At 54.9% G+C, this 13,117-nt stretch overlaps 4 protein-coding genes across 4 annotated transcripts; 2 read left to right on the forward strand and 2 right to left on the reverse strand.

Moving 5' to 3' along the window:
* Window positions 1-2,720: 2,720 nt before the first annotated feature.
* On the forward strand, window positions 2,721-4,056 carry PG994_014971 (uncharacterized protein; the record flags this gene model as incomplete). The annotated part of the gene is made up of 4 exons (XM_066866380.1): window positions 2,721-2,817; window positions 2,892-3,054; window positions 3,148-3,252; window positions 3,360-4,056. The coding sequence occupies 4 exons, from the start codon at window positions 2,721-2,723 to the stop codon at window positions 4,054-4,056; spliced, it is 1,062 nt and encodes a 353-aa protein (XP_066708056.1).
* A 650-nt stretch (window positions 4,057-4,706) lies between these two features.
* PG994_014972 (uncharacterized protein) lies at window positions 4,707-6,413 on the reverse strand (the record flags this gene model as incomplete). Its single annotated transcript, XM_066866381.1, is given in 3 exon segments — window positions 4,707-5,058; window positions 5,072-6,012; window positions 6,054-6,413. 3 exon segments carry the CDS (start codon window positions 6,411-6,413, stop codon window positions 4,707-4,709), a joined length of 1,653 nt encoding a protein of 550 aa, XP_066708057.1.
* Window positions 6,414-6,859: 446 nt separating this feature from the next.
* Window positions 6,860-8,771, reverse strand: PG994_014973 (uncharacterized protein; the record flags this gene model as incomplete). The annotated part of the gene is made up of 2 exons (XM_066866382.1): window positions 6,860-7,690; window positions 7,746-8,771. The coding sequence occupies 2 exons, from the start codon at window positions 8,769-8,771 to the stop codon at window positions 6,860-6,862; spliced, it is 1,857 nt and encodes a 618-aa protein (XP_066708058.1).
* Window positions 8,772-10,193: 1,422 nt separating this feature from the next.
* Window positions 10,194-13,070, forward strand: PG994_014974 (uncharacterized protein; the record flags this gene model as incomplete). The annotated part of the gene is made up of 1 exon (XM_066866383.1): window positions 10,194-13,070. The coding sequence occupies one exon, from the start codon at window positions 10,194-10,196 to the stop codon at window positions 13,068-13,070; it is 2,877 nt and encodes a 958-aa protein (XP_066708059.1).
* Window positions 13,071-13,117: the final 47 nt, after the last annotated feature.

Consider the following 13,117-nt stretch of genomic DNA (forward strand, 5'->3'; position numbering starts at 1 on the left):
ACGAAAAGGAGTTTTCCCCCTTCGACGAGGAGAAATTAGCAAACAGGTTGGTTCCGTGCTATACGGCACGCGACCCCGAAAAAGTCCAATGACTCTGTGATACAGGTGGTTGATATTGGCGTTTGGGCCAATGAGGTATTGCAATTGCAGGCAGGAATAGCCTGTTCAGCCGCCGGAAGCTGCCATAAGCCAATGTGGAAGGTGGCATTCAGGTTGCCAATTTGATGCACGCCGTCTCAGCCCATGCCCTTTCTAATGAATCAATTGTACGAACTCAGCTTGGAAGAGGCCAAGAAGACTCAACTTCCTTGCTTGGTCGACGACTGCCGCTCGCACCTGATCAGCTGACGTTCGTCACCCCGCAGCGATGTGCACCTTCACGTCATTGCAAGACCAATCGGGCAAGTGATCCATCATATGTAGCAATGCACCATGGTATGCACGCACGCAGGACCTGCAACACTGTAACACCCCCGGGCAGATAGGCGATAGACGAGCGGCCTGGTGAGACTTTCCCCAGCCCAACGCCCAGCTGAATCTAAACTCGATAGAGCTGCCTTCTCCGAAGGTGGAAGATTGATTGATTCATGCGCTCAGACCTCCCGGTCAATCGGTCAATCTGCCAACTATGTAACTGCGAGCTGAGATCTACTACATAATACGATGGATGAGACGGCAGGCCTAGCAGAACTGTGATGGATAAGGTTCGGCCTTTCCTGCACGCCGCGCCGCCATAATAAGCAAACAACTGTCGCCGTATCCCCGTCAGTCGTTCCAATGGAAATCCGAGAGGAGCAATGGACGCAGGCCTCTGTTTATTCCGCAGCTATTGATTGTCTATCGTACACGGTAGGCCCCTTACCCCTTACTCGTTATGTTAGAACCACGATCTTCCCTTCTGGATTTCAAGGTCGGGATTTCTTTCAGCCTAACACGTGTGCAGAAAAGGCGGGACCCTCACGTAGATGGCATGAAAGATTAGTAATTCCCATGCTACAGTAGATGGTTTACCAGACAGTCGGTAGGTTATGTAGGAGCAGCCATCAGTGTAACAGAAGCAATTGCTGTACAACCTACTGGCAGGGGCCTTCCTTGTCCTTCTAGCTGGATATTGGACAACGCTCCAACACAGAAATTCGAGGAGGCGGGGATGCTGGATACCAATTCGCAACGGCTTTTTTGCTTCTTCCCTGCCTCCACTGGTAAAAGCTAGCACTGTCACGCGGAGAAGCACGCTGCACGCGCGACTCGTTGAGATGTAACCCAACATGGTTTTTGGTCTAGTGAGCTGAGGGTGCCTGTAGAGCGTTGCATTGACCAAGTCATGTCTAACTGCCGCTCTCTTCGACCTGCAAGTATTGTGTGGATTTGCCTGGAATTCTCCAAGGTTAACGCCGAACTTGCCGTAGACGGTGTCCCTCATTTTTTAGTAGAGGCCGAACGTTTCAATGCCTCACCGTCTGTGGCCCCTCGTGACATTTCTTACGTTGATTAATGTGGAAGCCAGTCCGAATCCTCGTCTCGTCGGATACATACAGTATTGTAGTCCCCATACGAGCGGGCATAGCCGCATTCATCAATCTGAAGGTTGCATCGCACAGCGCCGGCGTGGGAGCCAAACGAGAGGGGTAAGGCAAGGCTTGCGCATGTCAGATGAAGAAGGTGGGATGGGACATAATACATCGTGCATACAGCAACGGCTCGGCGTGCCCTACCGGAAGCCTTTCGCATCGACGAGGTAAGTAGGATGAGACTGCGAGGAGATGAGACGAACCGACGATGCATATCGTATTATGTCTTGTCATATTCTTTTGTGCCCCCAACAATTTCCGCCAGATGGGCTCAGCCTCCCACCTTAATTACTTCTCAACAACCACGACGGCAACAAGGCTCTGTTTGAGAGCTAGAGCACACTCCGGTTTGGCTGGTTTGCGCACCAATAGCATCCATATTCGCCCACACAGTCGCAAACGGGCCCGCTCCCCGAACTGTCTGCCAGGAATGGAAAGGGTACCCCATTTTTTGGCAGGGCGCCAACCAAAATAATCTTGGATCGGGACTCGTTTCGAGAGGTCAGACGAAGTGCTAGCACGTCGCAATTACCACCGAAGAACATCTAACAGCGGGAGGCGCATTGCCGATTTACTATAGCACACACCAAACGGCCCGTTGTACTAACAAGTCCACGCTACTTGCATCCTTTTGCTGTAAGTATCTGCAGTGATATATGGATGGACAGGGGACGGTGGAAGAGCCTGCCGCCATCAAAGAAGTCCCGAAGAAGAGGAACTGATTCCATTCCGCTGAAGGACCCTTGGCTAATCACCGCTAAGGGTCCGATTAGATCCATTTCCCGACTCCATCATGCGGTTCGTTGGGGGGAGGCACATCCTTTGCGCCCTCGTGGCTGGCTGTCTCTCGCCTGCCAGATTGGGGTCGGTGCCAATGTGATGGTGTAGGTGTCTGTTATATATAACAGAGCACGACTATGACCTTGAACTTCCGGGACATGATCAGCACTGGTCTCACTGTCTTATACCCTCTACGTCAGGCAGCACCCCGCCACCCACACTCCAGTCGTTCCCGACCACTGGTCTCTCGATACAGCCTGCTGCCGTATATATATACTCGTTTTTACAGTCTTTAATTCTGGGTTTTGTTCTTGATTTCCTGTTTTTGAGACGTTCCAACGTTTCCGGCCTGCCTGCCAAATTCCCAAGATGAAGTCGTTAAGTTGGACTCTCGTCTCGAGCCTTGCTCTGACTGCTGTTGCAAGCCCTGTCCCAGATAGCCTTCGCCCGTACTTGGCGCACCGACGTATGTGATTTTGCTGGATCTCCTCCCGAAACCTTAATGCTATGGAAGCTGACCGTGCTGTCATAATGAATTAGAATCGGTCACTGCAGAAGAAGTCACTCACCTGGACTTCTATGCCGAATATGCAGGAGCCAGTTACTGCAACTCAGAGGCCCCCGTTAATTCTATCGTGACCTGTGCCGACGACGTGTGCCCCGAGGTGAACGCCGCGGGTGCTGTCATAAACGCCACCTTTGCGTGAGTCTACTTCCCCAACGGAACCAGGAAGCTCCCAGTTCCTGATCTCCCCCGCTCATTGCATGGAAACTAACAAGATACTTTTTTGAATAGGGGTGCTGTAACCGATATCCAGGGTTTCCTCGCCACGGACCCCAAGAACAAGCTTATTGTGCTGTCATTCCGGGGCTCTCATTCTATCCGTAACTGGATTACCAAGTAAGTACTTATGCTCAACACCCTCGAAAAGAAAGACGGAAAACAAGAAAACGAAAAGCCGCATCATTCGTCGTTTGGTAAGACTTTTGTGCTAACGATCCTCTCAGCTTTGTCTTCCTTCAAGAGTCTTGCGGTCTCGTCTCTGGTTGCTTGCTGCACGCTGGCTTTGCCGGCGCCTACAAGGAAGTCGCCGAGCCCCTGACCGCGGCCCTGGCCGCCGCGACCGAGGCGAACCCGGACTACAAGATCGTCTTCACGGGCCACTCGCTGGGCGCCGCCGTCGCGACCGTCGCGGCCGCGTACGAGCGCGCGGCGGGCCACGCCATCGACCTGTACACGTACGGCAGCCCGCGCGTGGGCAACCGGGCCTTCGTGGCCTTCGTGACCCAGCAGGCCGGCGCCGAGTACCGCGTGACGCACCTGGCCGACCCGGTGCCGCGCCTGCCGCCCATCTTCGCCAACTACCGCCACACGAGCCCCGAGTACTGGCTGTCAGACGGCAACTCGAACACGATCGACTACACGGCCGCCGACATCAAGGTCTGCGAGGGCTACGCCAACATCCGGTGCAACGCGGGGCAGTTCGGGCTCGACATCGACGCCCACGGCCACTACTTCGTCAACATCTCCGCCTGCGGGCCCGACGGCACGCCCTTCAAGCGGCGCGCTGCCACTGTCACGGCCGACGCGACCGTGGCCGCCGACCTCCCGACGGCGTCCGACCCGGAGCTCGAGGCCAAGGTCAACGACTACGCGAAGCAGGATATCGAGGTGGCGAAGTCGCTCAACGATATCTGGGGCTAAGTGGAGGTGTATATTTACAAGTACATACACGTATATATTATAACAAGCTCATAGGCTGCTGCCTATAAGGGTGGATATTTGTTTAATTATGTTATTGATCATGACATATACATGGCAGTTTCAGGAGCTCAGGGGCAGGAGAGAATCGATTCCGGGTTTTTGTTGTGTCGATACGATACCAGAAGCTTTGTGTTTCTTCAAGAGCTTCATTGCATGTAACGTTGGGGATATGAAAGGCGCTGGGGATGGAACCAAGTCGCATTGGAAATAGATCTTGATGTGAAGGGTGATGTGCTGTAATAATAGCTAACCTAGACGACCATGAGCATCTAAATTCCTAATACTGTGCGCAACCTGCGTGACTTGGGTTGGGTTGAATATGAGGCGTTCATCGTGCCATATCGACCATTGTCCATCTACTGCAATTCGCATCTCAACATATTTGCCAATTAACATAACCCCTCCTTATCTACAACGCATCATCTAGCCAGAGCTATATTAACAGTGATGAGCTTCTCAAAATGTAAGGCACACCAGTAAATGTCATCAACATTGTCGTTGTCGTCACGCCCATCAAGGCAACTCTCCAAATAAGAAAGCCCACCCTCCCAACATGGGTTCCTCGCTCTTTCCCACAAGTGCAAAATGGCCTAGTTCTTCTCTTCCCCTAGAGGCTGGTACGTGAACCCGAGCTCCTCGAGGCTCGTCGCCTTCTTCCCGGACTTCACAAACGCCATCCGGGCTTGGGCGTAGATGCTGCGCATCCAGAACTTCTCGTCGCCCCAGCGCGGCGGCTCCTTCCCCCTGCTGTCCGCGGATGCGCTCTGCATGACGAGGTCGTGCATGGCGTTGATGTAGGTCCCGTCGCCACCGGGCGGGAACACGTGGTACGGCGCGACCTCGCCCTCGAGGTCCTTGTCGGCCTTCTTCTGCTTCGCGACCCGCGACGCCGCCTCGTCGCGCTCCCATTGCTCCATGTCCGCGAGCGGCGGGGAGGCCCATCTCGTTGTCCCACAGCCGCGCCAGCACGGCCCCCTGCGACTCGGCCACGGGGAACGGGATCACCTTGATGGGCAGGCCCGAGAAGGCCAGCGTCGGGTAGCGCATGTCGATCATGTGCTTGTACAGGCCGTGGACCTTGCGGCCGTTGGTGACGAGCGGCTGCCCGCGGCTGGCGACCTCCTTTTTGTTCTCGGCGGCGTTGATGAAGCACTGGAGGAACGGGAACGAGAACAGGTAGCCCGTGCAGAACTTGACCGTGTCCAGATCGGTTATGACGGTGCCGTCGCGCAGTCGCACGCCGCGCTCGGGGGCGAGGAACTCCTCGATGGTGGACACCTCCTCGAACCGGAAGCCGCCCTCCTCAGCCTGCTTCTTCACTTCGTCGGGCGTCGGCGTCTGCACCGAGAGGTACAGGGGCGGCACACAGACGGGGTGGATCTGGCCCGCGATGTCGAGCCCCGAGGCCGAGTTGCCCACGACCAGCACCTTGTGGCCCCGGTGCGGCTCCGGCGTGCGATACTGCTTGGAGTGGCGGACGACGCCCGGGTGCCCCTCGACGAACTCGTGCAACCCGGCCACGGCGGGGACGTGCGGCTCATTGTAGTGGCCCGACGCGACGACGACGGCGTCGTAGACCTCGGTCTTCTCGGCGGCGTCGTCATCGGCGGCTAGGAGATTGCGACTGCGGAGGTGCCAGCGGGGCGTCCTCGTGGAAGTGTCGTCGGGCCGTACGTCCAGCACGATGGTGCTGAAGCGGATCCGATCGCGGACCTCCGCCGCGTACTCCTGCAAGTACGCCTGCACGCGCTGGCGGCTGGGGAACACGCGCCGGTCGTCCGGCGTCGTGAGGGACAGGTCCGAGAACTGCATGAGGGAGGCCGGGATGTTGGTGTGCAGCTGGTCGTACATAGGGCTCGGGAAGAGGGGTTTCCCATTTGCGTCCTTCTGCACCTCCTTGAGGGGGAGGACGCTTCCTTTGCCGCTGGCGTAGAGACGCCGGTGTCCGTCGTCCAGTCGGTCGGCGGCGCCGTGCTGTAGTTCCACACGCCGCCCACATCGGCGCTCCGTTCAAAGATGGTAACGGTCTTGAAGGACTTCTGAGCCAGCAGGTACTTGGCGCAGGCGAGACCACAAGGCCCGGCGCCGATGATGGCGACGGAGGAGACGGAAAAGGGCCCCAGTGGCGGAGGCGCTTCGCTGCTCTGAGAGACGGAGCCCATGTTTGGGGATGGCCGCGAACCGGACCGGCTAAAGACTGTGGCGAAGTGCCGTTTGATATGGTCGGTCTCAAGGGAGAACGACTTGGTTGTTTTGGCAAGCCTCGCAACTCCCAGTCTAAGACGAGATGGTGGCATGTAATCCTTTTTGGCTGGTTTTCCAAACGACCGAGATAAAGATCGTCCCGATGACTTGGCTGTCGTTATCTATCGGAGTGGTCATGTGCTTGTTCGTGATGGCTGAGATAAAATGGCGCCATCGCCGAACCGGGCCCGAGGCTCCGCTCGTAGCATGATCCACTGTAGATATCAGGGAAACACCCCGTCTTCACCCGACATGTTTCTTGGGAGCATGGCCAATGAAGCTAAGCTTGCTGTAGCCCTCTGTCTCTATATATATATTACAGGCCGTGTAAGGTTTGTACTTACTTTAGGCAAGTATGTATGTACTATGCAATTGGGTTAATCGTAACCGTAGTCATGCCCCGTACGCCAAATGCTTTGATGCAATCCCAATGGGAACCAACCCCGATCATATCTAAAGAAACACCCAGCTGAACCACACCATGTAATCATTATCCAATTCAGCTCGCCCATCGTTTCCAGAATTTCCAGGTGGGCGACGCCTCGCCGCCACCGACCTCCCGCTTCGTTACTTGGTCTCGACCGTGTATCCTCCAGAAATACACAGGGATGCCAAAAAGCACAAATGCAACCACAATCAGCGTCTTCAGCGGCTGGGCAAAGACGGCCCGCGACAGCAGAAACAAGCTGACGCAGCAGAAAATGATAGGGGTTGTGATCCAGGTCTTGTAGGGCCGCTCCAGATTCGGTTCCTTGACTCGCAGGATAATCAAGCCCAGCACTGTTAGGAAGTAAAACGTGTACCCAGCAACACCGTAGAAGGTCAGCAATTCGCCGAATTCGCCAACAACGATATACATAATAGTAAGGGCAGCATTGAGAAGCAGCGCATTGACGGGTGTAAAGAACAAGCCCGCCTCCTCGTCGCCAATCATACTATGCAGGCGCTTCGAAAACCAGCTCCTTGTCCGCGTTGTTGAAAGGCCCGGCTCAGTAGAGCGAAGGCCGATCCGCGCGAACGCGGTTGGAAGATAACCTTCCTTCCCAGCAGCATAGACGAGTCTGCTGCTGGTGAAGGTTCGTGAGTTGAGCGCCCCGAAGCAGGAGGCGCTCACGATGAGAGCAAATATAAGGGCGCCAATGGGTCCAAAGACCTCACTGCCAAAGTTGACCGCGACGGTATTGGTCGAGTTGATAGTCGCGGCAGGCAATACGAAAAAGTACGCCATGTTTGCGAGGACATAGCAAACGATGACCAGGGGCATCGCGGTGTGAATAACACGCGGAAGGTCGCGCCCAGGGTTTCGAAACTCCCCAACAACATAATTTGTCTGACAGTATGTTAGTTTCGCATGTCGCGCCCCTTATCTATGGGGAGAGACTCACATTATCCCACCCATCAAAGGCCCAAAGGCCTGCATAGATAGCAACCGCCCACTCGGCCCCGTCTTTGCTAGTCCCTTCGAACCATCCGTGGTTCTTCCACTCGACGTTGGCAGGGCCCGAGTAGGAAAGACCCGTGATGGCGACAATAACTCCGACAATGGTCACTCCAATCAAGGCAATGAACTTGAGAAACATGAGCATGTCGTTGGTGCGGGTACCCAAGCGTGTCGATAGAGCGTTCATGAACGTTAGCAAAACCAAGCCAACCAGAGCCACACTCTTGCTGACCCAGGGGTTTATTGTTTCGGCCTCGACTCCAATAGCTGCTCTGACGAGATATTCTCCCATAATTATGGCAATGATGGCGGCACTTCCGGGCTTCAAAACGAGCACGGCTACCCATGTGAAGAGAAAGCCAGCCATCTCCCCTAGAATCTTGCTCAAGTACGCTTGCGGGCCGCCATTGAGAGGGATGGCGCCTCCTAACTCGGCATAACTTGCGGCTCCCGTCCAGGCCAGGACACCGGCGATCACCCAAACCACGAGCGAAGCGCCCGGAGACCCAACGTTGGCATTGACCTGGCTCGGAGAGGAAAAGATGCCGGAACCAATTATCAAGCCGATAATTAAGCCCAGTCCATTCATATATGTGAGCGTTTTGTGTTTTTCCAACGACGCGCCCCCTACGCCGCCATTTTGATGCGCTGCCGTAGTCGGGGCTCCCAGCGGCGTATAACCCGGAGCCGCAGACGAGGACAGGGGGAAGAGATTCGGGGCGAAGTCAAAATTTGACACGGTGGAATAGGTGCGACCGTGACCGGCGCGGCCGTAGCCGGGTCGCCCAGCGGGATTGTTGTCGTCTAGAGGATCATCCTGCTCGAGAGATAGCTTGCGCGACGAGGATATCGAGGGCCTCGAGTCTGTATCTGAGTAGGTGTCGGGGCCACGACTGCTAGAGGCTAGCGAGGCAAGTTCGAGCGAGTCTCGGGCGTAGGCTTGGACGTTCGATGAAGAATTGGCCGGCATCGTGATGTGATGGTTGTCTGGGTAACACCAGACTCAAATATCCCTGCGTTTGGCGGTAACTGAATATCACCACATGCCGGCGATGCGAGAGTCTGAATAGGTCTGAAGGTTGAGACGGCGGGCTATCGTCGTCGGCAGACGGGTGCTGCTGCAAGTTTGCTGGGTATATGCGATATCAAGCCTGCCCGTTTCCACGTGAAGATGTGGAGGCGAATCGACGCGGTCGGTGGTGTGTAACGCAGATAAGAGTTCGAATTGTAGTAGGCAAGGAGAGTCCTGGTCGCAACGCAATTTATATGTACTGTTGGTTACTGTTCCCGTCAATGATACAATTGAGCTGCAGCCAAGGTAAGTTTATGTACGGCCCAACTCCGAAGAGGTCTAGACAGGTGTCAAATGTCGATGACTGAAGTCTGATGAATGGATAGATGTAACACGGACGGTTGCGGGATCGAAGTTAGCGGTCCTTTGAAGGTTCGAGGACAAAGGGTGGAAGATTGTTTATTAGCGGTAGAGTGTGTTGGTTGTTTGATACTGGCACTGGTCCTCCCCCGGCTAGCATCGCTTCCAGGCTCCTTACCTCCTCGAAACAGTCTGTGCACTGTTGCCAGCGCAATGTTTATCTGCGTCAAGCAGGAACCAGGGCAAGAAGAAATGGGTCTGCTGGAGGACAGGACCCAAAGCATAAGATTGCCTTTTCTCGATACCCAGATCACTATTATTATGATTTCATTGGATTATGCGTTGTGTGTTTCTACCGATGACACTCCCCCGCACCCCGTACTCACGACGATGACGGTTCAATAGTTGGTTAACAAATATACGAGCGGACATGATCACATCAAATAGTGGTAGAAGGAAGACCCTACTTACTTTAAGGTTGTCAGGGCTTTATGGCCGAGACTGGGCCAGCATGGACGAGGCGTTTTCCAGGCCTCAAATGATCAGCATAGAGCCAGGACACACCAGTGACCAAGCAGCCAGGAGGAGCAGCCGCATTGGCCTAAAGATTCTAGAGCCCCAAAAGCCTGTTAAAAGCAAGCTCCCCCTGTTCTGTCGGGTCTGCCCAGTGCTCTGCCCATTGCTCTGCCCAGCATCCGTATTCTGCCCCCCTGATTCTTAGTTCTGCCCCTCATTTACGGGCCGGTCACACGTTAGCTGGGTGGCTTTACACCAAACAGCGTGTGCAGGCGCCAACCCAGCTGGCTCTTAGTGGGTGTTACTGGCCAATTCAACTTCAATGCCCACGCTGTGCGACCCTCTGTTTTGGTATGACAAACGCTGAAAAAGTTCACGATACTTTCCAGCTCCGAAAGCGTCAAGTTCCCCTCAGCTCGACTCAACACAACTCCGCCAGGTCCCTCCGAGTCTCCGTTTTGGGTCACGATGATACTCATCCTCATATGACATGATAATCTTCCAATGCAGTCTTTTGCTAGGTTGGCCCGCGGCTATCGAAGCCACTACTTGATATCATCACGTACTGCCCTTCGTGCGCCCCGAGCTCCCACTTTTCGGCGATGTTATGCGACCCAGCTGAATTTGCCCGCCCTCGATGCCAAATGGCGACAGGAGTGGGAAAAGAGGCCATCGGCCAGCCATGAACTCGACGGGGCCTCGTCCGACATGAAGAGCATGTACATACTGCCCATGTTTCCATACCCCTCGGGCAAGCTCCACCTCGGTCACCTACGAGTCTATACCATAGCCGATGTCGTCGCGCGCTTTCGGCGTTTACAAGGACACCCCGTGCTGCTACCCATGGGCTGGGACGCTTTCGGTCTGCCTGCTGAGAATGCCGCCATTGAGCGCGGCGTCGAGCCTGCGGCTTGGACAAAAGAGAACATGGCGCGCATGAAGGAGCAGTTGCAGTTAATGAACGGGAGTTGGGATTGGTCTCGCGAGTTCGCCACTTGCGATCCTAGTTTCTACAAACATACTCAACGGATATTCCTACTATTATTGAAGAACGGCCTCGCTAGTCGGAAGGCCGCCGAGGTCAATTGGGATCCGGTCGAGAATACAGTATTGGCCAATGAGCAGGTAGATGCCGACGGTCGCTCCTGGAGATCCGGTGCCAAGGTCGAGAAGAGAAACCTGGAGCAATGGTTCTTTCATATCACCAAATACCAGGAGCCTCTTCTGCAAGACTTGGAGAAGCTGGCAGAGAACGAAGCCTGGCCTGAGAGGGTGCTGGCACAGCAAAGGAACTGGCTAGGTCGCGATTTCGGAGCGCACTATGACTTTCACGTCGAGTCAAGAGATGGCACCGCTTTCGAGCCCGTAAGAGTATATACTACCCGGCCAGAGATGATATACGCCGCGCAGTTTATAGCACTCTCGCCAACCTCTCCCACGGTCCGGAAACTGGCCGAGAATGATGCAGACTTACAAATATACCTCGAAAGCCTAAAGGATACGCCCGATGTTGCATCTCACAGTCCCGCTGAGGGCTACAGAATACCCTATTTGACGGCAAGAAACCCCGTAGATATTACTCAAGACTTGTCGGATCACAAACAGGGTCTCCCGGTCTATGTCGCGACTTATGTTCGAGGTGATTATGAGACGGGAGCACTTATGGGTGTTCCGGCACATGATCTGAGGGATTTCAACTTTTGGAGCGCACACCAGCCGGGCCAGCCAATCAAGTTTGCCGTGACGCCGAACGAGGATGGCCAGACTGGTGGTATGGAAGAAGGCCCATTTCTCAATGCCGGTTACATGACGTCTCTGGCAGGAGCTCATAAGGGATTACCGTCCGGTCAGGCAGCGGAGGCAGTTGTGGAATCTATCCAGGCTTCGACGGGCTCGGCCAAGGGCGTACTGAAATGGAAGTTACGAGACTGGCTCATCAGTCGGCAACGGTATTGGGGAACACCGATCCCCATCGTCCATTGTGGCACATGTGGTCCTCAGCCTGTGCCTGATGAGCAATTACCAGTAACCCTCCCCGAGGTGGAACATCATTGGAAGGAAGGAAGGTCCGGAAACCCTCTGGAATCGGCCACCGACTGGATCAACACTAGTTGCCCTAAGTGCCACGGCGCCGCAAAGAGGGACACCGATACTATGGATACCTTCGTTGACTCCAGCTGGTATTACATGCGCTTTGCAGATCCGCAAAACGGCGAGTTACCCGTATCCGAAGCTGCGCTCAAAGAGCACTTGCCAGTGGATGTTTACATTGGGGGAGTTGAACATGCCATCCTTCACCTGCTTTATGCGCGGTTCATCTACAAAACCGTTGTCGATCTGATGTATTCTGAGAAGCTCGGAGGCTCTCTGGGACAAGGGGAGACTGGCCGGTCGGTACTGGAACCGTTCACGCGGCTGATCACCCAAGGTATGGTTCACGGTAAAACTTACACAGACCCATCATCGGGTCGGTTTCTGAAAGCAGATGAGGTTGATCTGTCAAACCCCTCGGGGCCCTTGGTGGTCGCAACAGGAGAGAAACCAGGTGTTTCTTATGAAAAAATGTCGAAATCGAAGCATAATGGCGTGGACCCAACCGACTTCATCTCAAAGTACGGTGCAGACGCCACGAGAGCTCACATGCTGTTTCAAGCGCCTGTGAGCGACGTGGTGAACTGGGACGAGGACAAAATTGCGGGTGTGACGAGGTGGCTGAGGCGCCTGCACGACTACGTTCAGTCTCTGGGCTCTGCACCGGAGGATAAGTCAGAATGGGTCGCCGCGACATACTTCACCAAAATCAGGAAGGAGATGGCTGAAGTCGGCCAAGAACAGGCTGCGCAGTGGTCCGCCGACACGGATGTCTGGCGCGCCACTCAGCAAACCATCGAACAAATCACGAACGCCTATGAGAAGGTCTACTCGCTCAACACGACCGTCTCTTTATTGATGAGCCTGACGAACACCCTGGCCGACAACAAGGCCGCTTCGCAGACGGTCAAGATCGCCGCCGTGAACCATCTCCTGCGCATGATGGCGCCGGTTACACCAGGGTTTGCCGAGGAGTGTTGGAGGTCTCTGTACCCATCTACAAGGAGCATCTTCGACTCGGCATGGCCAGAGCCGGATGGCACGATCGAACTGCTTGGACACAACTACATTAAGTGCGCCGTCATGGTGAACGGCAAGATGCGCTGTGTAGCGACGGTGCCGCATCGGCCGAGTAGCATGGAGGAAAAGAGCCAAGAGTACCAGGACTGGCTGACGGACCGCATTCTCCAGACCGAGGAGGCCCAGGCGAAGCTAGCCAACTTCGATATCCGAAAGGCGAAGAAAGCCTTCATCGTTAAGGGCGGCAAGACGGTCAACTATCTGTCTTAGCCAGCTATGCATATGCTTCATACTATTGTAAAGAAGGCTATTAGGGT

This window comes from Apiospora phragmitis (genome assembly GCF_038363925.1).
Source record: "Apiospora phragmitis strain CBS 135458 chromosome Unknown utg000014l:1.0-1827420.0:1.0-1829600.0, whole genome shotgun sequence".
Lineage (NCBI taxonomy): Eukaryota > Fungi > Ascomycota > Sordariomycetes > Amphisphaeriales > Apiosporaceae > Apiospora > Apiospora phragmitis.